This window comes from Canis aureus, chromosome 4 (assembly GCF_053574225.1).
Source record: "Canis aureus isolate CA01 chromosome 4, VMU_Caureus_v.1.0, whole genome shotgun sequence".
Classification (NCBI taxonomy): domain Eukaryota; kingdom Metazoa; phylum Chordata; class Mammalia; order Carnivora; family Canidae; genus Canis; species Canis aureus.
This window is the reverse complement of record NC_135614.1, coordinates 23,233,615-23,259,618: the sequence shown is the minus strand read 5'-3', so window position 1 is coordinate 23,259,618 and position 26,004 is coordinate 23,233,615. Positions and strand designations below refer to the sequence as shown.

At 56.0% G+C, this 26,004-nt stretch overlaps 1 protein-coding gene across 5 annotated transcripts in view; it reads right to left on the bottom strand.

Moving 5' to 3' along the window:
* PALD1 (phosphatase domain containing paladin 1) overlaps positions 1-26,004 on the bottom strand; it is a 93,295-nt gene that overhangs the window by 22,827 nt on the left and 44,464 nt on the right. For all 5 annotated transcript variants that reach the window (XM_077894850.1, XM_077894851.1, XM_077894847.1 and 2 more), the window contains exons 2-14: positions 12,816-13,029; positions 9,849-9,951; positions 8,711-8,890; positions 7,202-7,366; positions 6,048-6,208; positions 5,750-5,825; positions 4,881-5,032; positions 4,437-4,536; positions 4,176-4,280; positions 1,943-2,038; positions 1,381-1,509; positions 582-698; positions 309-464 (exon numbers count right to left, since the gene is read on the bottom strand). In XM_077894850.1, coding sequence (XP_077750976.1) covers positions 309-464; positions 582-698; positions 1,381-1,509; positions 1,943-2,038; positions 4,176-4,280; positions 4,437-4,536; positions 4,881-5,032; positions 5,750-5,825; positions 6,048-6,208; positions 7,202-7,366; positions 8,711-8,890; positions 9,849-9,951; positions 12,816-13,000 — 1,725 coding nt within the window. In that variant the 5' untranslated portion in view covers positions 13,001-13,029. The remainder of the gene's footprint in view (positions 1-308; positions 465-581; positions 699-1,380; positions 1,510-1,942; positions 2,039-4,175; positions 4,281-4,436; positions 4,537-4,880; positions 5,033-5,749; positions 5,826-6,047; positions 6,209-7,201; positions 7,367-8,710; positions 8,891-9,848; positions 9,952-12,815; positions 13,030-26,004) is intronic.

Genomic DNA, 26,004 nt, shown 5'->3' with positions numbered 1-26,004 from the left:
GGGTGGGACAGAGGGCTCAGGCCACTGAGGTAGCCGCCAGGCTGACAAGAGCCTGACATGACCAGGACCAGTCTTGGCTACTGGGTGCACCCCTGCCCCTTCCTGAGCCTCAGGGGTCCGACCGAGAGCCAGGGAGACAGCCAAAGTGGGAGTCCTGATTCGGTCACTCCCTGAGTCTGCTCCTCTTGAGGCCTCAGTTTCTCCAACTTACAAGAGGGGCATGGGACCTTCTGAAGATCCTCCCAGGCCAGTTTCCCAGAAGGCCTCCGAGGCAGGCATGTACAGAAGGCAGAGGGGGGGTGCCTCACCTCAAGCTGGTCGGAGGCCATGGGGGGCCCAGGACACCGCAGGCTGTGGGTGTGCCCGTCACACTCCAGCACGGCCTCCTCCCTCAGGTTGACCCATACAACATGCCGTAGCTTCCTCTTGGCATCAGTCAGGTAGGCCAGGACACTCCCCAGGGCCTGGGGGGACAGGAGGGCCATCAGTGAGTGACAGGGCTCACTCAGGCTCAACCTTCCCCCCCACCCCCCGCCCTGCCCCGACACTACGAGTGGACCTAGGGCCCCTAGGGTGGTCACCTTGGTGCTGGGCTGGGCCGTGCCATAGATGGGCATGCGGGGCACCCGTCGAAAGTTGGCCACATCCATCTCTCTGATGGTGCTGAGTGCATCTGGGGAGACAAGGTCGTCTGCCACCTGTGGGGAGAGCAGCTGACTGAGGTTCAGAGCCTGGCCCAAGGTGGGGCAGAGGAGGCGCTTTACAGTTTACAAAGTTACACTTGCACTCTTGCAACTTCATCACTGTGCTGGCGAGGAGAAAAGCGACAGCGCCCACTCTCCAGATGAGGAACCTGACGCTCAAAAATGAGAGGCTGGTGACAAAAACATCAGAACCAGGACTCCCGGGGCACCTGGGTGGCTCTGCGGTTGAGGGTCTGCCTTGGGCTCAGGTCACAACCCCGGGGTGTCGGGATCGATTCTCGCATCGGGCTCCCTGCATGGAGCCTGCTTCTCCCTCTGCCTGTGGCTCTGCCTCTCTCTCTCTCTCTCTGTGTCTTTCATGAATAAATAAAAATAAAACCTTTACAAAAAAAAAAAAAAAAAAAAAACAGAACCAGGCTTCCCGCCTCCTTGCCCAGAGCACACGGGTTTGAGAATGAGGAGAGCGACTACACCAGTGGCCAAAGCTACAAACGCTCCTGGGGGCCTGATATCAATTCCACATCACTCAGAGGAAGACCCTGCCGCCCCAAAGGCCATCGCCCCTTTGCCTTCTGTGAAGGAGGGCAATGCCTAACCCGACCCATCAGGCGTCAAGGGCCCGCCAGCCCCGGGCCCACACCCATTGCCACTCCCCCAGCCAGCCAGCCACACTCACCAGAGAGCCCTTCGTGATGAGGTCCCCTGGGGCCACAGGGCCCGCGGAGTTCAGCGTCACAGGCAGGCGGTACAGCTCAGGATGGGCACACAGCCAGCGGCTGAAACTGAGGGCAAAGGCCAGCGGGTACTGCAGCCCGAGGCAGAGAGACGGGAGTTCAGGGGCACGAGGCCATCCCAAACTCTCCCAGCCTGCCCTGTGGCGGGGGAGCCCCCAGAGACACCCATCACGGTCCAGGGCAGGGATGAGGAAAGAGGGCCAGGAGGTCTGAAGCAAGATCCTTCCAGGCCCCAAAGCCCCGGCAAAGGGTACAGAGCCTGGGGCCAGGGGAGAGAGAGCTGGGTGCTCCCTCGGCCTGACCCACGGCTCTGGGACCACCACTCTAACTGGGTCTCTCCATGCGCCCCCCACACCCACCTTCCTCTGGAACCAACACAGATGTCCCCACTCCCCTCCCCAGCTCCACGGGGGACGCCGGCAGCCCCATGCCAGTCACCACGGGGGACAAGGCCGGAGGGACCCCAGGAGGATGGCTGTGGCCCTCCCCTTCCCCCAGCCCCACCTGTTCATGCAGATAGTAATTAAACAGGATCAGGTAAAAGTATTGCTCCAGGCTCTGCAGTGCCCTCTGCCGGACACCGTGCTGGCTGCTGCGGCCCTGCGAGGAGGTGACAGGGAGGGACACCGGTGGTAAAGGGCTCCTGGCACCACCCCATCCCCATCCCGTCCCCGTGCCCATCCCCGGACGGGCAGGAGGTAAGCCTCAGAAATCCCCCGGAACACAGTCTACCCCTCCTTCATAACGCAGTCCTGCGAGGCTGGAAATTCTCCCAAGTGGCTCACGCTATCCCCTTGGCTGTGATTAGTCTGTGGCACACCGAAAGCGTTGGTGGCTACCCCAGCACTACTGCTATCGGATTGGGGACCACCTCGCCCATAGGTTCTGAGCCCAGAGATAGGCTGGGACACCCTCACCTCCACGCCCACTCTGTGCAGCAGGTCATGCGCTTGTATAATCAAGGTGAGGAAGCAAGTCTATAAACACCCACCTCTGAGCCAGAGGCCCCCCACCCAGAACTGTGACCCCACCACAAGGAAACAAAAAGACCCTCCTCACGGTGCTCCAAGAGGGCCATTATTTTCACCCTCACTTCTGAGAAATGAAGTGACTTGCTCAATCAGGCCTCTGATGGCAAGGAGAGCTGGGTCCCCAGACAAATGTCCTAACCCCAGCCCAGTGTGCTCTGGGGGTAAGGAGCCATCAGAGAGGATCCCAAGCTCCCTCTCTCCACCTTCGCATCTCAGGGTTCTCCTGTGGGGTCACAACCACCTTCTGGAGGGCAAGTGAGGCTCATACAGGCCTGAAAGGAAGGTTATGCTCTTTGATTACATTTAACCCCATCGTTGGGAATCCAGGCTAGAGCTCGGCAAACTTCTACTTCTTTCAAAGGCCACGTAGTAAATATTCCAGGGCTTCTGCTGTACCTGCCTCACTCTGCCACTGCAGCCTGAGAGAGCCACAGACGGGACTGAAATGAATGGGCAAGGCCATGTTCTAGGAAAACTTCTTTACGAAAACAAGGTGGCCGGGCTGGATTTGGCCCATGGGTCATAGTTTGCCAACCTCTAATCTAGCTAAGAGAAAAAAAAAAAATCCTAAATATAAAACAGCTTTGCTTTCATGAAATTATCTTGAGGCAAAGGAATTTACACAGATGAGAAACTGGAAGCAACTCAACTGTCCAAGGCCCATCCAAGGGAACCGTGATTAGTGAGTGAATCATGGCAGGTGACATTCCAAGGACACCTGCTCTGTGCCAGGCTCCCATTGAAGGGCTTCATGGCTCATATCTCAGCTGATCCTCACAACAATTCTACGGGGTGGCTACTGTTACTGGCCCTGTTTTACAAGTGGGGAAACTGAGGCACAGAGCCGTGAAGCAGGTTGCCCACGTCCACTCACCTATATAGGTGGCAGAGGCAGGACCGGACCCCAGGTGGTCAGGCCAGAGCCCATGCTCTTAACCTCGCAGGCCAACGACGGCTGACGTCACAGAGCCAGCAAGCATGGCCATGACGAAAGCAGGGGTGGCATGGGAAGCTGAAGAGAAGGGCTACCAGCAGGCCGCAAACATGCCCTGGAGCACCCGACACAAGATCGTCACAAAGCACGTGGGAGGAAGCCAGCCCTGGATGCTCACAGCAGCTACGCTGTCATTATGGGTGACTTTCTTCCCTCTCCAATTTCTCATTTTTCCATACCAGACTTTTCAAAGTTATTTTTTTTAAGTGTTAAAGAAGAAAAAGTCTCTGCCGGCCTTAGATTCCTTCCATGCACTGTCATGCGCAAACACTGTCAAGACAACCGCCTCTCCCCAGAGCGCAGGGACAGGGCGCTGAGACAGCCCAGAGCCCATCACTCTTCCAGACGCAGCGGACTGGACCAAACCCCAGCCGACCCAAAGCAACAGCAAAACACTGATTGGCAGGAGGAGGGGAGCCAGGAGCAATCTGGGAAGTCTCTGGACCCAGAGGCCCCCCAGCACCCCTGCCAGCAGCCCCTTCCTCCATCCTGTTTATTCTGCAGCAAGGGGACCCGGCCAGGGAAAGTAAACTTCCCCTCTTCCCTGTCCTGTCCTTCCTGCAGGCCTCGCTCCTGCATCGCCCCTTCCTCTGAACACCTCTCTTCCCCGGGAGAAGCAGCAACCAGAAGAGTCTGTCGGACAGAAAGCAGCCAGCAGGCCTCACGGAGTGAGGTCGCAGGACTCAGCAGCCGCAGACCGTCCGGGCCTCACCTGGGCTGGGCCCTCTGGCCGGGTGCCTTCCAGCTTCTTCTGGCGTTCCAAGACTACCTCCTTCAGGTCATGCAGCTCTGCGCAGGCGGTGAGGGCTCTGTCCACCTGGTGCCCCGACCAGGGCAGGAGGGCAGCAGGGAGGGAGCAGGGCCGGGGGAGGATGGCGGGAGGTGGAAGGGAAGAAAGGTTTGTCAAGAAGCTGCAGCTACGGGGAGGAAGTGAAGCCCACTGAGGACCCCCGCCCCCAGACCCCTGGCTCACCTCCTCCACCATCTTCCTCCCCTGAGGCACCATGTGGAGAAAGCTCTGGATCACCTGGAGCTGCTCCAGGGGCAGTGGCTTGGTCTGCAGGGGGACAGCCCTGACAAGGAAGGGGTCAGTAGCATAGGCAATGCCCCCAAAGGCCTCTACCTCTGTCCCCCCACCACACTGACACTTCCCATTCACACGGCTGCCGAGAAGCCCTGGAGTACAGGGTCCAAGTCTTCCTTCCCATTCAAGTTGGGGGAAGCAAGGGGCATGCTCCCCACTGGGGAAACTGAGGCCCAGAGAGGTCAAGAGACTTTTTCCATGTTACTCAGCAAGTCTGTGGCAACCCAGGAGATGAACGCCACCTGCCCCACCCCCAGCGCCGGCCCTGGGCTCCTGCCACGTCCCCAGACTCCTTCCAGCCCTGCCCCCTCCGCTCCTCATCCCCACACTCACTCGGGGCTCGAGGCAGCCCCACTGTGGTGAAACAGGACAAGGGTACCCAGGGTCATTCCCAGGTTGGTCCTGCCCACGCCCGTCTGGCAGCTGAAGAGGAGAGCAGGGGGAGGCCCGTGGGCATCTCGGAGCAGCAGCAGGCTGGGGGTTTCCTGGGAAAGACCAGAACCATCAGCAACAGCATGACCTGGAAACCCCTCTGCTGGGACCAAGCCGTGGAGGTCGGGGGGATCACAACGTGGGCCTACCTGTACCCTGCAGTCTTTGGCAAGGATGGGGGCGGGTGCCTAGACAGGTGGCTCAGTCTCTCTTACCAAACTTCAAAGCCTAATCTGCCCTATCCGCACCAAGGAGCACGGCCCTGCCTCCTTCCCAGGCCCTGGCGGAGCTCAAGGAGTTGGTCTGAGAAGTGAGACTGCTCAGAGGGGACAGGCTTGTATTAACAGCCCCCAAGCCCCGAAATACAAATTAAATAAGGTGGCTCTTCCACAGGGGCTGGCAAAGAAACACCACCCGCACTCAGGAAACACCAGCCCAGGAGTCTACGGATAAGAATTTTTTAGCTCCAGTAACTTGGTGTCTAGACAGGTGATTTGTCCAAAGATCACACAGCAAGTTAACAACTGAGCCTGCCCAGAACCCAGGCCTTCAGACCGTCAGCGCTGGGCTCTGGCAGCGGAGAATGTACAAATACACACTCCCACAGAGATACGGACATTCCACCTCCTACACAACACTTTGCTCTGAGGAAAGCCAGAGGCCACACTTGCCCTGAGCTTCACCATGGAGACAGGGCCCAGACCCAGACCCGCTCTGCAGGCACCTGTCCCTACTCTGTGCTCCCACCAGCCCCTCCTGCCCTGACTTACCCGGAGGACACTCACAAAGGCATCAAACTGGGCTTCCAGGGGGGCCCCTTGCTCTGGCAGGGGCAGGCGGTGGTACCTGCCAGGCAAGGGGGAGAGACCCATCAGGCACAGCCCAGGCATCCCCCCCACCCCTGCATTCCTGTGGGGGAAGAGGGTGTGGGGAACTAGCCCACCCTGCACACAGTGAAACTGAGGCCACAGCTGGAGAGCAGGGCCAGAGAGCACCCATGCCCAGCACACTGGCATCCCGTGTGGCCCAAGTCACCTGGTGACCCCGGGTGGGACTGGCGCTCAGTACCTGTAGGTGGGTTGCAGGAAGAGGGGCCGCTGGAACACCTCCTTGGTCACGAGCACGTCGTCCTCGCCCCGGATGGTGACAGCGTGGGGCTCCCCCAGCAGGTCCTCAATGTTGTGGTAGACGTGATACGTGTTCTCACTCAGCTGGGCAAAGTCGTGGATCTACAGGAGGAGTTGGGGTGGGGGGCCATGACTGACCTTCAGGCCCCTCCTGGCCTTCCTGGCTGAGCTCTAGAGGGACTGGACCCCACAGAGGCCACGGATGGGCCGCTCTGCCTCCAGGGGGAAGCACCTGGCCACAGGGAAGTACTCTGTGCCCTGGGAGTCCTGACAGGACGGAGGTGGCCCATGGCCTGAGGGCAGCCACCCATGTACAAAATGACATGGCCCACACTGGGGCCACGGAGGAAGTGCCCCGCCCTGTGGACAGCAGGAGCCAACTAAGCCATCAGGCCGAAGGACAGGGGAAGCTCCTTCATCTGGGCACCAGAGGAGACGAGGAGGTTCCTGCCCGGGGAGTCTCTGGGGGCCCCGTGACCACACACTCCAGGTACACACCCCCACGGTGTGTCAACGGCCTCAGGAACTTGGCAGGCCTCCCATGTTGTGGGGGAGGAGAAGAGAGGCACCTCAGAAACAGACAGAGGCCCATCGGGAGCAGTGGCGGCTCATAGAGGGCTGACCCTCAGTGTTGGGGCTCCTCGTCTGATGCTACTTCCACTCCCTCCTAGACAAGGGTGCTGAGTGTGAAGGAGGTATGCAGGGAGGGAAAGGGGCAGAGGCAAAGAGAGCTGGGCCAAACAGAGGCAAAAAAAAGTCCTTCCTGGGGTGCTGGGTGGCTTGGTCGGTTAAGCTCAGGTCATGATCCCGGGGTCCTGGGATCGACCCCCATGTCGGGCTCCCTGCTCAGAGGGGAGACTGCTTCTATCTCTGCCTCTGCCACGACCCCCTGCTTATACTTCCCTGTCAAATAAATAAATAAAATCTTAAAAAAAAAAAAAGTCCTTCCTCTGGCTTCCCATGAGCCTGCCTTCCAGCCAGCTGCTCGCCCAAGCCGGGGAGGGATGTGAGTGGGCATAGGCCAGTGAGGGCCGATGAGCTGCCCGCGGCCTGCCAGCAAAGGGGGGCCCCCCCACCCACATCAGTGACCCTCACCTCTTTCCGGATGGCCAGCTCTAAGCTCTCTACTTGGATCCCAGGTCCAAGGCCCTGGAGGTTCTCGTGAAGATTCTGCTTATCTCGGGGTGTGTAGGGCACGAAGTCCTCGTCGGCGCGCAGAAAGAGCACGGGCTCCTCCCGCACACAGAAGATGATGCACCCCTGCCAGGAGCCCAAGGCGGAAGAAGCTGTCACCACTGTCCAGCACGGACGCTCGACCTTCTTAGCTCTGGGCCTTTGTGCAGGCTGCTCCCCGCTCGTTGAGCGCCTGTCACCCCCCCCCCCCCAGTCCCTGCAACATGAATCCTGCCCAATAAGCAAAGCTCAGTCCAAATGCCACCTGCCCCCGACTCTCCCTCTTCTCGGGCCAACAGCCCTTTGTCCGAAGCTCATGGTGGTAACTCCTACTTCATACTAACATGATCAGTGAGTACATCTCCCTTCATGGACTACAGGTTCCTTACACATCCCACTAGTCCTAGCACGAAACACTGGATCAATCAAGTGCTTGACAGACACCAGGTGAAGAAATGAATGTCCACCACCATGATGCAATCATTCATTCACTGAGCACCTTACACCCAGAGAGGTATGTGGGCAGACCCTTCCCTGTGGAACTTGCTGTCGGGCTGAGAAGACGGGACCTGCACAGAGCTAACACCCCACCCCACTCTGGTTCACTTGAGAACTCTCCAGCTAAACCTCAGGTCAAATCAGGCGTGGGCTGCCCACACTGAGCCTGCAATCACAGCGGGCCCTCAGCCTCCACCCTGCAGACACTCAAAACCCCACCTCAGCATCAGGCAGGAAAGAGCAGACATTAAAAGCAGGCATTTAGGGATGCCCGGGGCACTCAATGGTTGAGCGTTTGCCTTTGGCTCAGGGCTCAGGGCATGATCCTGGGATATCCTGGGATAGAGTCCCACATCGGACTCCCCACAGGGATCCTGTTTCTCCCTCTGCCTGTGTCTCTGCCTCTCTCTCTGTCTCTCTCATGAATAAATAAATTTTTTAAAAAAATACGCATTTAGAGTCCAGATGCCTAGTTTGGGTCTTGGGACACCATTCATAAGCTGGGCCTCATAAGCTGACACCACTCATTCATCCTCTCTGGGCCTACGTTCTTCCTCTGAAATGGGAGGAACTGCCCTGCCTTCATAGGGTTGACACAAGCATATGTCAGCTCTGGTCATCATGCTGTGGCTCTCTCATTATCACCTGTCCCCTCTTGTCACCCTGTCACCCTTCTGACTTCTCCGAGGTTCTCAAAGTTAGGTGTATAAGGGCTCCTGACCTTAGGGCCCCCATAGCCACAAATGACATGGCAATAAATATTGGCCCAGAATCTCAACCATGCCGACCACAATGATCATCATGGCATTCAATGCCCAGCAGAGCCCAGTCTGCGTCCCCAGCCACCCTCCCTATCATGTGGCTAGGACCCTCCCGGAAGCCCCTGTGCCAGATTTGGGGGGCCGGATCCTGCCTGGAAGCGGCGCTACTTACCCTGTGTCCATCCTTCTGGAGTTTCTGGAGAACCTGCCTGAATCCAGAGAGGCTGGGTTGTCCCATGCCAAACACAGTGAGCCCACCCCGCACTTGCCGAAAGTTGGGGGCCCCACAGCCCCGCAGAGTGCCCAGCACATCCATCTTCTCAGCAACATCCCGCACCAGGAAGTAGCGTCCCTGGCAGGGGGAGAGCCACAGGGGGTTATTCAGATGGCTCAGGGACATCTTCCGTAGGTGGAGTTCTATCCCAGGCCCCAGAGGATGGGGAGCAGGGAGATGGGGCAGGGGACATGCTCTTCAAACTGTCTGTAGGCTTTTCAAAAAAAACAAACAAAATACATGACCATCTGTGATCCCAAGAAAGGTGTCATTTAGCATGGGAAAGGGAAAAACAATTCCTCCTGGTGGGGAATCAGAGAAGGCTTCACACAGGAGGCAGCATCAGAGCCAGGCCTTGAGGAGAGACCAGGGAGAGGCACTCCAGAGGAAGGAGACTGAGGCTGGCCCTAGTGTGGGGCCCGAAGCTCTCCACGAAGAAGGCAAATGTCTCCCTTGGCCAGAGAAAGGGCTTGGAGAAAGGGCCAAGTAGTGATCACAACTAAGGCCCCAGGAAACAGCTAGAGGAATCCTGCACTAGCCCCTTCCTGAGGCCCTGGAGCTCTGACGACGGACGGGGCTCCTCCCTCCCCGGCTGGCGTGGATGGATGCACTGACCACAGAGTAAAAGTCATCTGCGCTTGGAGACCTCACTTTCTAGGGTAGAGGTGAGGGGAAAAAACAGCTAAGCCAGAGAAGTTCTGGGACTCAGAGACTGGGATGGAGATCCCCAGGCTGGGGGGAGCAGGCTGGGACCCTGTCTCTGTTCTTCCTGCTGCTCAGAGGGTGTGGTGGGGGCAGGCTGGGGCCAGGCAGGGTCCTGCCAGAAGAGAAGAGCTGGGGGCTCCACGGGGCAGGGGGAGCGGCCCCCAGAAACCAGGGTGTGGGAGGAAGTGGATAAGGGCCCCAGAGGGTGGGGTGAGGACAGAAGCAGAGAAGGGAGGAGCCAGCGGGGAAAGCAGGAGGGAGGGACACTGGGAGGCAGGAGGGTGGGAAGGGGTGGGAGAGGCTGAAGGGGGAGGGCCCGGGCTGACCTCACCTGCACCAGGTAGTGCTCAGGGGTGGCGTCTGACAGGCGGCCCAGCGTGTAATGGGCCTTGAGCAGCTCATCATGGATCTGGAACTCCTCCTTGCAATTATACCTGCCAGGGCAGAACAGAGCCCAAGTCAGGAAATCTTCACGATCTGACTAACCCCCATCCTCACCAGACCCCACAACAGGGCCACCCCACCCTTCCCAGGCCCTGGGCCACCCCTCTGTGGCAGAGATGGCCTGCTGTCCTCAACATCCACCCTCTCCTTCAAGAACAGAACCCTGCAATTGTGACTGGGCCATCCAGCGGGGAACTATATTTCCCAGCCTCCCTTGCAGCTATAGGATGGTCATATGGTTACGTTTTGGCCAATGGAGGGACACCTGGGTGGCTCAGTCAGTTAAGCATCTGCCTTGGGCTCAGGTCATGATCTCAGGGTCCTGGAATCAAGCCCCTACAGGGCTCTCCGCTCAGCAGAATGTCTGCTTCTCCCTCTCCCTCTGTATACCCTTTCTCTCTCTCTCTCTCTCTCTCTCTCTCTCTCTCCCCCTTTTTCTCTCTCTCCCTCTCCCTCTATTGCTCTCTCTCAAATATATTAAAATCTCTAAAAAGAAAAAAGTTCTAGCCAATGGGATATGAGGAAAAGTGCTATGTGTACAACTTTTGGGCCATTCGCTAAAGAAAAGGTGGGTGCCTTCTTCTCTCCTTCTCCCTGGCTAGCACCCAGAAGTGATGGCAAGAAGTTGATGCTGATGATGGTGGGGAGACAAGAGAGGAGGGGCCTGGCTGACCCAGAGCCACCATTCCAGGCTGGAGCACCTCCTGGACTCTAGTGTAGAGAGAAGCTTTGGTCTTGTTTAAGGCCTCCTATTCAAGGGTTACTTGGGTCCCAGGTGACCCTTCCATCAGATTGTCTCTCAGAACAACACCACACTGACAATCCCACAGCACAGTGAGGTGGCTCAGGACACAGGCTTTGGGGGTGTGTGACCTGGGCACGAACCCAGCTCCACCGCTCGGCAACCCTGTGGCTTTGGAGTTACTCAACTCTCTGTGGCTCCGTTTCCAGTAATCCTCACCTCCAGGGTGGCTGTGAGAATTCAAGGCACGGCTGAACGTAAGCGCTTAGCCAAGGGCCTTGGGCACAGGGTTTATTAATAGAATTACTTTTACTAGTAGCAATGCTACCTCTACACAGGGCCATTTCAAACAAAACTAAGAGGTACAAAACTAGAGTTCTGCAGATGCTAAACCAGGGTGGGTCTGTGCGCTCAAGACACGACAAGCTTCCGTGCCGATTATAACAAATGGATAAGACACTCGCGCTTCTCTGGTGTCTGCTCCTCTGCTCCCTGCATCTAGGGAAGGCTGGGCGGTGGAATGAGTGGGACAGGGGAGCACTAGGCGAGGAGTCAAGAGACTTGGGGTCCCGCTATCAGCTCTGCCTCCATCTCACCACGTGGTGCGCAAATCCCTCTACCCCCAGGAGTTCCAGTTTGTGCTCTTAGATCCAGTTTTCACACCTGATCTAAAACGTATAAGATGAGGAGTCAGCAAACCTTTGATAACAAGAACCGGATAGTAAATAATTTTGGCTGGGGAGCCATACAGTTTCTGTTGCAACTACAAGTCTGCTACTGAGGTGTTAAGTATCCACGGATAGCATATAAGTGAATAGGACTGGCAGTGTCCCAATAAAACTTTATTTACAAAAACAGATGCCAGGCGGGATTGGGTCTGTAGGATACAGTTTGCCAAACCCCGTGTTGGGTGATCTCTAAGGTCTCTTCCCCCCAGCCATGCTGCAACCCCAGGGGTACTGTACTCATGCTGGATCCAGGAAAGACACACAGTCCCACTGTGGCAGATTTCTTCAGCAGCCCCGTGACTGTTCTGAGCCACAGCACTTGGTTAAATATCTTGCATGTCATCCCCACATAATCTGCTAAGAAAAATGAGACCCAGAGAGGGAAGAGGATTTGCCCCAGGTCACAAAGCAAGGCCCAGGACCAGTGTCTTCAACACTGCTCTCGGGGGGCCAAACCTAGATGTGTCATCCCTGGGAGAGGGAATACATATCAGGTCTCTTCTCTTCCCCTTATCAGGAGCACAGTAATGGATTAGGACTCTAATTTTCCTGCCAGGCCTCAAAGCCAAAAGGCGGATTTATCATTCCCGGCCCTCAGGTCTCCTTACACAGAAAGTCCCATCTACTAGGTCTCTGCCAAACTTGCATGTGTGGAACACAGTTCATTCTTAGCTCACTGTGTCCTACTTCCTGCGTCCAGGAGGGGCCCAGAGGCAGATTCAACAGAAGATAAGGCTTCTCCATTCACCAGGAGACACAGCCAATGCTTCTTTTGTCCTCTTGGCCTCTGGCTCCCAGCAGCCCCTCCTTGACTGACCCCATAAGGGCAGACAGGGTTGCAGAGCCCCCTTCCAGACCCCTTTCCTCTGGGTGCATGTAGTGCACTGTCTCAAATACAGTGTCAGAACAAACCCTCAGCCTCCTCCAGGAATGTCCCTCAAGGACTTAATTAAGAGAGGTGACCAACAGCTTCCAGCTTTTTAGCTCACAGCTCTTTAACGACCTGGTATTAACCTCACTTTCGAGCCATAATTACTGGTTGTGAAAAATAAAAATCTAAGCTTTATACATCCAAGTATATAAACTCCCTTTGAAAATGTTGGGCCAAAAATTATTTTCAAAAGGGCGTCCCCCCACCAGCCACTCCTCCCTCTCCGTGCCTCACGTCCTCATGCCCATAAGTAACATGAGCCTAGAGACCCACTCAGCCACTCGCTTGCTGTGTTACTCCAGACAAACTGCTTAACCTTTCTGGGCCTCAGGATCTTCATCTAGGAAAGCAGTTTGCAGACTAAGTGCTGGGTGCTACCCCTCCTCCAGGCCGCTGCCCCAACCCTGTCTTCTAGGGACATGGTCACAGCCCCACCCCACCCCCGCCACTCACGTGATCACGACGGGGGCCACTTTGTTGGGGATGATGGACTTGGCCTTACTGTTGTGCAAGCCTGTGCTCTGGAAGGAGTGGACGCTGAGTGAGTGCGGACCGTCCATCGTGCCTCCACCCTGGAGGCCCTCAAAGGGGGCGCCCGCCGAAACTGTCTGCTGGGCGGTACTGGCCGTTGTACCCATAGTCTGCCGGCAGCCTCAGGACCCCAAACCTGTGGAACAAGAAGCATGTGGTAGAGGAAGGGGTAGGAAAATCCAGGGCAGGAAGGGACCTGGCCCCCTCCACCTCCGCTGCACAGATACCAAGTCTGAGACCCAGAAAGGGCCAGCTGGCCTGTAGCTGGAGACAGGGCAGGTATGTGGCCTACACGTGTTCATGAGGGCCTGCTATGGGCCTGGCCCTTTGCTGCTGTTTTCGGAGGGTCATGGATATGAAGAGACACAAAGACACAGCCCCTGACCCCTTATAGTCATACTCCCCCGGCAAAAATATGACTGTCAGAAAGGGGTTAACCCTCCACACCTGGTCAGGACCTAGGGCTGTAAGTGACTGGGTCAGGCCACCCAGAAACCAAACCCCGCTGACGGGGAAGAGTGCAAAGACCTAGGGCAGGTGCAAAGGGAAGTCAGGCTTGGCTCTGAAGAGTGTGGATGTGGGGTGCCTGGGTGGCTCAGGTGGTTAAGTGTCCGACTCGATTTCAAACACAGGTCATGATTTCAGGGTCATGAGACTGAGTCCAGGGTCAGACTCTGCACTCAGCAGGGAGTCTGCTTGAGATCCTTGCTCTCTTCTCTCTCTGCCTGTTGCCTCTCTCTCTTGCTCTAAAATAAATAAATCTTCAAAAAAAGAGAGAGAGAATGTGGATGGGAACAGGATGCTGGATGACATGCTAGCCACAAATCTCACGAAATGAGGCCAGAGACATCCAAGGGTTCAGTGAAAGCACCAGGCCCCCGAACTTGCCATCACCATCATCAATATCACCAACAGCCGAACCTTCCACCCATGTGAGGCAGGCTGGGCACCCTGGTGGACGCAGTGATCCCCACCCCACAGTGGTCTCCCCTCCCAGAGAAATACTTAAGGATGCACGCAGAAATCAGGCTTCCGGGGTGTGTGGTTAATGGAAGTGTTATTTAGGATGGCAAAACCCCGGGAACAACCTCCAGCCAACAACAGGGGCTTTGCTGAATAAAGGAGGGGGCATCACTAAGGTGAAAGGCTAAACAAAACAAAAAAAAAAAAAAAAAAAGGCTAAACAGCCATTAAAAATACCACAGTGATGGATTTGAAAAGACCTCGAGGACACAGGGCTAGAAGGAACAGGTTGCAAGGCAAGAAGAGGCTACAGTCCCTTTTTAATTCATGGAAACGTATCAGAGAAAAGTCTGGGGGACACAAGAGGCTAATGTGAGTTATCACCATGTGAAGAGTGTTTTCTAACTTCTCCTTTTGCTTTTTCTCCCCTGAACACTGGGTAATAAAGTTAAAGCCTACTGAGGACAAATAAGAGAACATCTAGGGAAATAGCCAGAGACCAGTGAAGAGCTGCTGGAGGGCGTGAGGAGGACTGGCCGGGGTTGGAGGACCAGCCCTGGGGAGGAGGGAAGGGGCTGGGAGTTCCTCGGGCCCCAAGGGAAGGGTGACGATGGGCAGAGACAGGCTCCAGGGCTCTGAGGGTTTAGCAGCCCTTGGCCCCAGTTGACCCTGATGATCTAGGATCAGGACAGGAGGGGGCCACCCGGCCCGCCCATCCCCAGCCCCATCTGCACCCTGACATCTCTGCACTGCAGAAGCACCAGGACGTGACCATCCGTCAGTGGCCACTGGCCCGGTGTGAGCTGCTCCGTGTGCTGGGGACGGTCTGCTCCAGCCACGCTCCCCAGCCCTCCCTCTCCACACCAGCAGCAGCACCTTGGGAAGTGGGTGGCAGAGGCAGGGACAGCGTGTTAGTGTGAAGGCTGAACACACTGTGCCTTCTCTCCCCCAGGCCCTGAGGACCCGGGATCTCTCTCCCCAGAGCCGCTGAGACAGATGACTAGACTTACCCATCCCTCCTCGAACCTTCCCCAACCACCACCTGTCCCTGTCTTTCTCAGGTCTGGAACCGGCTCCCTCTCTCCCTCCAGCCCTGCCTCATCATCCTTGAGATCTCCCAGCAGCCATGTGACAGCTCTGTCAACATGCACACCTTGTGTTTATAAGAGCCCCACCATAGCCCATCCAATTTCTCCCTCCCTCCCCCTCTCCATCTCTGACAAAGGTGAAGGGAATGAGCCTCTGTTCCCAAACAGAAACACAGGCTGCTCGGAGAGCACGAAGGGCTCCACAGTGGGCCCCAGCCTGCCACAGCAGAGCCAGAAACTTTTCTCCACTTCACTGGCTTTGGCGGGCTCCCAACACAGCTCACCAAAGTTCCCCAGACCCCTCTTAGCAGCCTGGCCCAAGGAGGAATGGACGACTACAGTCTCCTCCATGAACAGGAGCACGGGAAGCCACCCCAAGTGAGGGTAGGAAGGACAGGACGTGGGAAGGGCCTACAGAAGGCAGCAGTTGATCACAGCTGCCCAGCCCTGGCCACGTCCTGCCCCCGCCCCCGGATCGAGCTGCGGCTGACACCCCCACAGCTCCAGCTCCAGCCACCCCCATTTCTCACGGGCTCCACAGGCGACAACAGGCCCCAGCTGGGCCCTGTAAGGACAGCTGGGAGACAATACACATGTGCACAGCTGCAGGCTACAAGGGTGGGGGAAGGACAATCTCCTTTGAAAGTTGACCAGCTTCCAAACTGTCTAGAGGGTGAAGCCCCGGGATCCCCAGGCCTCCCACTCTGCAGATCTCCCCCCATCCTGAAAACCTCTCTCCACCCTGCCTGGAGTAAGTCTCGCCAGCACAGGGGCCTCATCCTCCCCACATCTGCAGCCATAAAATGGCAGTAGGGATGGGACGGTCCAACAGCTTCTTCCCGATTCAATCGGATCTGACTCCTAAGACTAGAGGTCCTGGCGGTCAATGCCCAATGTCCCTAGTGCTCAAACCTCTGCTTGAGGGGAGGGTGGGGAGAGCGGGGTGGGAGGTGGGGAGACTGAAAAAAGGGGTCCATGGAACCTGGATGGTTTGTAAGCAATTATGCTGGTCCAGAACTTCCTTCGATCACAAGTGAAGGCCATCATCCCCATTGCACCCCAGGGCCTGGGACGTGGTCCCTAGAGCTCACAGGCCCTTTTTCACACTGCTGTTGTGCAGATGTCTGGAAACATGGCTTGCACACATCCCTCCTCTGAAACCACAGGGACCCGGGGCCCTGCCCACAGGCACTGGGGTGACATGACTGACCAACTTTGGGCAACTGTGTGCCCAGTGGTCCTGAGCCCCCCAGGCTCTCACAAGTGACCTTATGAGCCAGTGAATTTCGAGGACATGAGAACAAAGCGTAACCTCACTGTGCAAAGCGAGCTATAAAGATGCTGCTGTGCCATTTGCAAACTGGGGTTCTCGACACCAGAGACCAAAAGGACAATCAGGATTGGCTGGGTGTCCATGGTGCAGACGGGTGCCCATCAAAGGCACACTCCAGCTCAATGCCCCCATCCAAGCAGAGCAACAGCAGCCCTGTCACTGTTGTGTCTTTACAAAATAAAATTTAACCTCGGGTCTGGAAAGGGCTCCCTCTCTCCCTCCAGCCCTGCCTCATCATCCTTGAGATCTCCCTAACAAGGTCATAGGTTATCTTGTTAATAAAATAATAACCGATGACACGTGTTACTACACCACCAACTTGTTTTGTAGTGTTTCAGCTCTCCGAATACGACTCACTTCCTCTGTAATCCCATAGTTTGTGCACCTGAAAACATTCTGGAAAGGTGCTCCATAAGTTTCTGCCAGAGTGTGAGAGTGGCTCTTGGAGGAAAATTAAAAAAGAAAACCCTAATTTGAGGGAAGAATATTCCCCACCAAACATAGGTCCTCTTTCACCTTCTCCTTTGCTGCTGCTTGTTAACATTTCAAAGCACCCCTGAGGCAGTAGGCACCCATCAAGCCCCTGAGATCCAGGCCCAGGGCAGCCCGGGCGGCTCAGCGGTTTAGTGCTGCCTTCGGCCCAGCGCATGATCCTGGAGACCTGGGATCGAGTCCCACGTCGGGCTCCCTGTATGGAGCCTGCTTCTCCCTCTGCCTGTGTCTCTGCCCCCCCCTCCGTGTCTTTCATGAATAAATAAAATCTTAAAAAAAAAAAAAAAAAGATCCAGGCCTTACCGCATCCATTTCCAGGGAGAATGGTTGACCTCTGCTAAGTGACAGCAGTTGACATGTGCTCCTCATCAGTTTGCCTTCCTGCCTCTTCACAGCTGCCCTGAGAGCCAGAGCATGCCCCACGCTCTCCCTCCCTTGCTCTTGGATCCCCATTCATCCACTCCACTCTCTGCCAGAGCATCCCAGACACGGCCTCCCAGACGGGGAGAGAGATGCACGGTTTCCCACGGAGGGATCAAGGACTCCAGGCCCCATTTCCCCCACAGAGACCCTCAGTGATCAGCTAGGAAGCCACAGAATCATCTGGACTACACTACTATGGCATGTGAGAAAGTCCCCCACATGGACGGACACGCATCCTCCTGCCTCCACACGCAGTCATTCCTGAGACAAAAGAAACTGCGCTATGGAATTGGTGGCAGAGAGGTGACCTTGTTTCCCCAGGAACAATTCAACTTCAGGAGCTGGAACATTAGTTCTAGCTCATCCACTAACTGCCTGATGCCACAGCACAAGTGCCCGGGCTGCAGAGGGATGAGCTTTCTCGTCAATGGCAGCATTCAAGCCGAGGAGGTGCTGGCGTATGGGGGACAGACAAGAGGTTCAAAAGCAGACTCCTAAGGTCTTGGCCCCCAAACACCTCATGAGTCGAAGTCCAGTTTTTAAAAAATATTTTATTTATTTATTCATGAGAGACACAGAGAGAGAAAGAGGCAGAGACACAGGCAGAGACACAGGCAGAGACACAGGCAGAAGCAGGCTCCATGCGGGGATCCCGACGCAGGACCCGATCCCAGGTCTCCAGGATCACACCCTGGACCGAAGGCGGCGCTAAACCACTGAGCCACCCGGGCTGCCCAAGTCCGTTTATTTTCAGGCGGTTCTTGGTAGGACTACACTGTCTCCATTCTGGCCTCAGTTTCCCCATCTGTAATCAAAACTCACACGTCCCCTACCTTCTTTGTCCCTGTCGTGGTGCAGTAGCCATGACCTCCGGGCCTGGCAAATCCCGTGGGCTTTTCCGAAGCAGAGTCTGGCTCTTGAGACTGAAGTGGAGAGCTGCCCATCCCCGTTCCTTCCTCTGCCCTCCCTCCCCACCGGGATGGACCCCAGGCCCTGACGCAAAATCCCAAGTCCCACCTCGGGGAAAGATGTGACTACAGGCCACAGCTGTCACCACGGGCCCCCAGCAGCAGCTTCAGAGCTGGCTACGCCGCTGGAGGCCAGCGAGTCCAGCCCTCTGCCTCCACAGGTGAGGAAACAGAGGCCCAGAGAGGGAGAGCAATGTGCTCGGGTCACAAGGACGAGGCCGAAGCCGAGAGCAGCTGCCTCCCAAGCCGAGGCTCCTGGGCTGGGCCATGCCCACTCTGGCCCGAGCAAAGGGGGAGAGTGCTGTGAGCACAGGGAGACGGTGCCGAGCTGATACTGACCGAGTGTGTAATGACACTAGCCAAAGCACGGGGTGTGCTCCAAAGTGTGTGAGTCCCGTGCCTGCATCTGGGGGGCAAGGGGAGGGTCTCAACGGTGACCCTGACTGCAGAGAGGGGGTGTCGGGAGGGCCGATGGGCAGATCTCTGCGTGCAGAGCACTCGACATAGAATATCTCATCTAAGGGGATCCCTGGGTGGCTCAGCGGTTTGGCGCCTGCCTTTGGCCCAGGTCACGATCCTGGAGTCCTGGGATTGAGTCTCACGTCCAGCTCCCTGCATGGAGCCTGCTTCTCCCTCTGCCTGTGTCTCTGCCTCTCTCTCTCTGTGTCTATCATGAATAAATAAATAGATCTTTTTTAAAAAAAAAAAAGAATATCTCATCTAAGCCTGACCAAAAGAGGCACCAACTCTTACAACATGGTCCCAAGTTAACAAGAAAGCCAATGAAAAATGAACAAAAGATGGGGCATCCGGCTGGCTCAGCAGGTGGAGTATATGACTCTTGATCTTGGGGTTGTAGTTTTGAGCCTCACACTGGGTACAGAGATTACTTAAAAATAAAATCTTTGGGGGCACCTGGGTGGCTCAGTTGGTGAAGCATCTGCCTGTGGCTCAGGTCATGATCTCGGGGTCCTGGGATCAAGCCCCAGGTCAGGCTACCTGCTCAGCGAGGCATCTGCTTCTCCCTCTCCCTCTGATCCTCCCCCTGCTGTGTGTGTGTGTGTGTGTGTGTGTGTGTGTGTGTCTCAAATAAATGAATAAAATCTTTTAAGAATAAGATAAAATCTTTTTTTTTAAACAGGCGAAAGATTTGACAGTATGTGCGGGAGCCAAATAAGTACATAAACACACACCTAGCATCATTCATCATCAGGGAAATACATTAGAGTAACAAATACTAAAGACCAACTCCAGGGCAGCCCGGGTGGCCCAGCAGTTTAGCGCTGCCTTCAGCCCAGGGCATGATCCTGGAGACCCGGATCCCTGCGTGGAGCCTCCTTCTCCCTCTGCCTGTGGCTCTGCCTCTCTCTCTCTCTCATGAATAAATAAATAAAATCTTTGAAAAAAAAAAAGACCAACACCATTAAGCGCTGGTGAGGATGTGGAACAAAGTGGATCCCAGACACGGCTGCTGGAGTGTACGATCGTGCACCCTCTCTGGAAGAGAGCTTTACAGTCTCTCACAGTCCAGCAATTTCAGTGGGATGTGCTGCAGGTGTAAATGTGCGCACACATTTCAAGGAATTCGTACAAAAAAAAAGGGAATCCCATTAACAATGTAATGTATTGTGTCGAGTCATGTCAAAATGATAATATGGGCTGATATATTGGGTTAAGCAACGTCATTAAAATTACATTCATCTATATCCTCTCACATTCTTAACGTGACCATTTAGAATGAGGCAGGTGGTCCAGGTGACATCTGACTGGACAGTGCTGCGGAGTCTCAGGGCTCCGCAGTCCAGGGGGCATCCCGCGGCCCGCTGTGGGGGGTCGGTCAGGGTTAACCCCCAACCCTTGCCTTGGGTGAAAACTGAAGAAGCCTGTTCCAGGCCCAAGGACTCCCAGGAACCAGCGCCAGCATTCCCAGGATGCTGGGAACTCAAGGAAGCTGTCGGTGACTCTCTGATGGCCTGGCACCCAGTCGGGGACACAGTGGCTCTGACTCCGGGAAGCACGGGCTCGGGGGCCCAAGTCTGCTGACTCGCATCTCCACCACTCCTCGGGGCCCCTGGGTGTGTGGCTTACCTTCTCTGGGTGTCAGTTTCCCCTCTAAACGGAGGAGCATCCCTATGCCACCTGGGTTGGGTGGCCTAAGTGTGTAGAAAGCAAGGGCTAGCCAGCCTGACACCCAGCAGGGCCTCTGACCCCTCAGCCCCTCTTCCCCTCCCAGGGGCCCCCTCCTCATGCACTTCCCTCCCTCTCCCCGCTTCCCATGTCCCCCCCCCCGCCACGGCTGGATGGGAACCTCCCTGACAGGGCCGGGGCCTGACCCAGACAAGGCCTCTGGAGGGAAGGGTCAGGAGGAGTGAGCGGGCTCGGCAGTCCGCTGCCATCCGGGGCAAGCACCAGGGCAGAGCGGGCGAGGCCACAGCAGCTGCCCTACCTGGGTACCACAGGTACAGCTCCCCATTTCGCTCGGTCTGCTGGGCCACCCAGGGAGGTTGCCATCCGCTCCTGGCCCGAACCAAGAACCAGGACAGCCCTGCTCCGGGTGGCCCCGGGCAAGCCCTCTGCCCGTTCCAGAACTCTCCCCACAGAAGACTGGGGTGTCCCCTCCAACCTCCTCCAACCTCTGCCACCACCCAGTCCAGGCCACCAGCTCCTCATGAGGCCAACTGCAGCAGCCCCCAGCAGGCCTCTCCTTCCCCCCACCTGGGCCTCCCGACATCCATCTGCCATGCGACAGCCAGAGGATCTTTAAAACCCTGAATCAGGTCACATGACCTCCTTATCTGGTCACACCGCAACATCCAGCCCCCTGTGCCGAGGAGGCCCCACCTCCCTGACCTCACTCACCCTGCGTGACCTGGCCTCCATGCTCCCGCCACTGGCCACAGGCCCCTCCTGCTTCCAGCGCCCCAGGCCCACTCCCCCTCACCAAGGCTGCGCACCTACCGCCCCTCTGCCAGGAACATTCTTCGGCTTATTCACAGGGCTGCCCCTTCTTGCAGTCTTGGCTCAAATGTCCCTCCTCTTGGAGCCGCCGGTGACGCTGTCTGCCCACAGCACCCCCCACCACAGCCTCTGTCCATCCACGAGCCCTTTCATTTCCCGGCTGCCTCACTATGGGGCTGTCCCTGTCACCTCAGTCTCCCCCAGTCCCTCAACAAGCTGGGACAGTGCCTGACTGATCCACACCGCGGCCCCAGAATCAGGACAGCGCCCGGCAGATGCTCAGGAAATATTAATGAGATGAACATATGACCAGCCTCAGGCACCTGCAGCTTCTAAAGACGCACAAAGGAGCGGGCACCTGGCCCCAAGGAGCAGGTCTCAATCCTTCACAAGACGGGGAGGGGGAAGCCGCTCCCACCCAATCCTCCTCTTGCCCGGGACTGCCCTCCTCCCTCCAGCCTCCCACATTCCACCCTCCCCTGGAGGTTAAAGCCCAGCTCCTCCAGGAAGCCCTCCCAGACTACACACCCACCCGCGCCTCTCCACACGCACGGCCCATTGTGATCATCACAAGATGGGACACTCCATTCCCTTCCACGGCACGTTTTTCCTGGCGGGGGCCATCCTGTGTCCTTCCTGGCTCCTGTCAGCTGCCTGGCTCAGGGGAGGAGCTGCACACATAATCACAGAACAAATCAGCTCCATCTCTTTACCTCCCCACCCTGCCGGGCTCACCGCGGATGGGAACAGGGGTGGCACTCAGCAACACGTAGGCACAAAAGAACAGGAAGGATGTTTACTTAAACACTGTGGTACTTAATCCTGAGTGGGAGGGACAGAGAGAGGTATTTACTTTCCTTTTGCTCATCATCGCTTCTCAGTCTCCTACAATGGACATGATTACTCCAGGAACCTTTTTTTTTTTCAGTATTATTTGTAATAGTTTAAAAGTTGGACAAAGGTCCCAGCTCCTCATCTAGGGTGCCCCCGAGGCCCCAACGATGCTCCTAGCTCTGTATCCACCGCCCCCAATGCCCTCTGCCCATTGCCATCCACGTTTCCATAATCACTCCGTGCACAGCCTGGTGGCATATTTCATGTCTTTGTGAGGTTTTTCTTCTTTGCTAATGTCAACAACCTTAAGAGGAGGTGAGACAAGGTTTATGACCCCCACTTTATAGAAGAGCCTCCAGCTAAGCAGAGCCAAAGACATGAATTCCTCCCAGGTTCCACTGCTGGATTGGAGGCAGAGTCACATGGTTTCAGCCATGTGCATCTCTGAGGGTCACCCGACCCCATCCCTCCACAACCTCCAACCCTCAAGCCTCCTTCTTTTGAAAACTTGAAGATCCAAATATGAAATAAAGCCACCAGGGCTGGGACGCCGGGTGGCTCAGTGGTTGAGCGTCTGCCTTTGGCTCAGGGTGGGATCCCAGGGTCCCAGGATCGAGTCCCACATCAGGCCCCCCGTGGGGAGCCTGCTTCTCCCTCTGCCTGTGTCTCTGCCTCTCTCTCTCTCTCTCATGAATAAATAAGTAAAATCTTTTAAAAATAATAAAAAATAAAAATAAAGCCACCAGGACTCTGGAATCGCAGGAAATCTTCATCTGCTAAACTGTATGTTTCTGAAATGTCTTCTAAATTGAAGAAAAAAAAAAGATCTGAAAGTTGGGCAGCCCAGGTGGCTCAGTGGTTTAACGCCGCCTTCAGTCCAGGCCATGATCCCGGAGACCGGGGATCGAGTCCCACGTCAGGCTCCCTGCGTGGAGCCTGCTTCTCCCTCTGCCTGTGTCTCTGCCTCTCTCTCTGTGTGTCTCTATGAATAAATAGATAAAATCTTTAAAAAAAAAAAAAAAGATAGATCTGAAAGTTAAAACCAGAAGGTGGAGGAATGTTTGGAAATATTACCACATACTCAGCAGGCGGACAGCCACTGTGGAATGGGCCTGGAGGTCTGGGCTTCAGCCTGCAAACTACAGGAAGCCTTTGAAGATCCCAGTTCTGGCAGGGACAAGTCATCCTTGTCACCCCCTAAGATGACGTGTTGGGGTGGCCTTGGAGCCAGGAGTGGACAGAGTGGGCATAGTGCGTGAGGGGCCAGCCAAGGAGCTGTGGCAAGGGGGGGCCAGCAAGGGGCAGCAGGTCTCACCGAGGATGGAGCACCCAGGCTGGGAGAAGCTGCAGGGGGAGCGCCAGCCCCTGCCTTTGGCGAGGGGGAGAACACACCTCCAGTTCAGCTCCCCTAACAGGTGGAGGACAGAGAAGGAGCTCCCACCTGCTCTTCCTCCAGCCAAGACCTTGGCACTTGTCACCACATGCTCCTGCATGGCCCCCGAGGCTCCTGGAATTTGGAACCCTCAGGAAGGAAAAGGGTCCCTTCCAGCACCTTTAGGTGCCTGCCTCCATCCTGGGGAGCCCCCCACCTCTGATGCTCCCCTGCAGGTTAGCTCTGCTTGACTAAAAGCTCTGTCTCAGGGCGCCTGGGTCGATCACTCAGTTGAGCATCTGACTTTGGCCCCACTGCTTGTGCACAAGCACGAGCGCGCTCGCTCGCTCGCGCTCTCTCTCTCTCTCTCTCTTTCTCTGTCAAATAAATAAATAAAATCTTTTTTAATAAAAGGAAAGAAAGAAAGTTCTGTCTCTACAGGAGCTTGGATTGGGGAAGGGGGAAAGATTAGAATGAATTTGGGGACAGGTGGGAAATTTTGAATACAGACTACGTGCTGGATCAGTACGTTAACTCCTGGGGTGTGATGATGTTGTGGATGCCGTGTTCTTGGGAGATCCAGGCTGAAGTGTCTAGAGATGAGATGAGACACCTTGATGTCTGTCACTTGCAGATGGCCGAGAGACAGAGTCACAGAGACACAGAGACACAGAGGGCACAAGCAAATGGAGCAAATGTTAGCCACTGGTGAGCTCAGACACTAACTATATTCTCCCCCCAACTCTTCTGGAGGCTTGAAAGTTTTCCAAACAAAAAACCGAGGATGAGGGACACCTGGTTGGCTCAGCAGTTGAGCATCTGCCTTTGGCTCAGGGTGTGATCCCAAGATCCGGGATCAAGTCCTGCATCGGGCTCCTTGCAGGGAGCCTGCTTCTCCCTCTGCCTGTGTCTCTGCCTCTCTCTGTGTGTCTCTCATGAACAAATGAATAAAATCTTTTTTAAAAACTGCAGATGAAAATATGTTTAAAATAAAAATTTTAAGAAGGTAAGCTGCCCTATGAGAAGCTGGTCTTCCACACACTGCCCCCCTCACCCCAGTTCTCCCCTCCAAAGAGACGAAGAGACACAGGAAGCATCTCATCTAGAGGGAGGAGGTCTGTAGGACCCCTGCAGTTCTGTTATTTTTCCGCTCTAATTAGCAGCAAGTACTGAAGAATCAAGGGGTTTCCAATAAAAGTGCAGATCTCTGGTTTCTCTTGAAGGCACCGAGGCAGGGAGGCAGTCCTGGGGCCTTGAGGGGGAGGGCGAGGTTCCCAGGGGCAGCCCTGCAATCGCTGCATCCTGTCTGCCTCTGTCACAGCACCTGCAGCCCTTCTGGGAGTCCCCTGGCCTCGCGGCCACCCTCCAGTGGCGAAGCTTGTCCTTTCCCCTGGCCCCAGCAGCCCGGACTCTGAGCCCCTCCGGAGAGGCTGGCCCACCTCCCTTGTTGTGACCACTGGGCTGCCTCCTAACCCTACACAGCTTCTCTGCATCCTCTGGCTGGTCTGGGACATGTGGCTTTCTGGTCCCTGGATAAAACTGACCTCCGTGTCGGGGAGACTTCCCGGTCCCCGAAGTGCTGGTCCAACTTCTTAGCCTGGGGGCATCCTCAGTTTGACCAAAGTGCCCCCAGGCCTCCAGCCCCTCCCTTCCTGCCATGTGTATTAATAAGCCAGGTGAGGGGGCAGGAACACACCCCCTTCCTTCCCTGCAGCTACCTGTGACCAGACCCAGCTAATGGAACATGAGGGGCAGTGTCGCGCAGCAAGTTCCAGAATCTTCCCTACGAGCCCTCCCTCTCCCCCCCTTCCTCCACCCTGCTGTCTGGAACACAGATGGGATGACTGAAGCTTCACAGCCATCTTGAACCACGAGCACATGAAGCCACACCCTCGGAATGGTGGAGGTCAAGTTCCCCAAGGAATCCGTGGCGTGGAACCACCGCGCCAGGCGTGGGCTGCGAGGCTCTGGGTTTGGACAGGACATAGAAATAAACTTCCATCTTGTGTAAACCACTGCTGTTTGGCTTGTCCTATTACTCGCAGCCAAATCTAATCCTGACTAATGCACTCCATTATTTTTAGGTTTGACCCTCAGTGACCGACAGGCCACATGGCAACAAGACAGAACTTACTTCTCTCCCTTCTTGCAGGAGAATGTCAAGTTTCCCTGCTGGTAAGAGTCAGGCAGAGCGACACCAGGATCCTGTGAGCCCAGCCCACGCGGGGGTGTGGGGGTTCACAGAATATAGAAGACATCGTCTCCGGCCCCCAGGGCCCATGGGGTCACTAAGGAAACGCACGCAGGACATGATTACAGCACCAGCCACTGCTAGATGGTGGTCCAGCAGCTCCCCCAGGTCAGCCGCAGAGGTCTAGAAAGTTCCAAGCAGCTAAATGTCTGTTCCATGCTATAGAGAGAGGCTTGGCCTCCATTGCTCCAAAAACGCAGAGAGAGACTACAAGTGTCTCCCCACCACCGGGAGTCTCTCTGTGGCCCTCTTGGCCATTCTGGAAAACAAGAAGGTGTTATCTGGATAGGAAGGGCCCTGCTGGTTGGCTTTTTCAGGGAGGAGCAAGAGGAGGGGATGTAGCACTTCCCAGGGAGGGCCCAGTCTGCTCTGGGAGGCAGTCATCCTGCTCCTGAAAGAGTCTGAGGCACCGTCCATCTCCAGGATCCA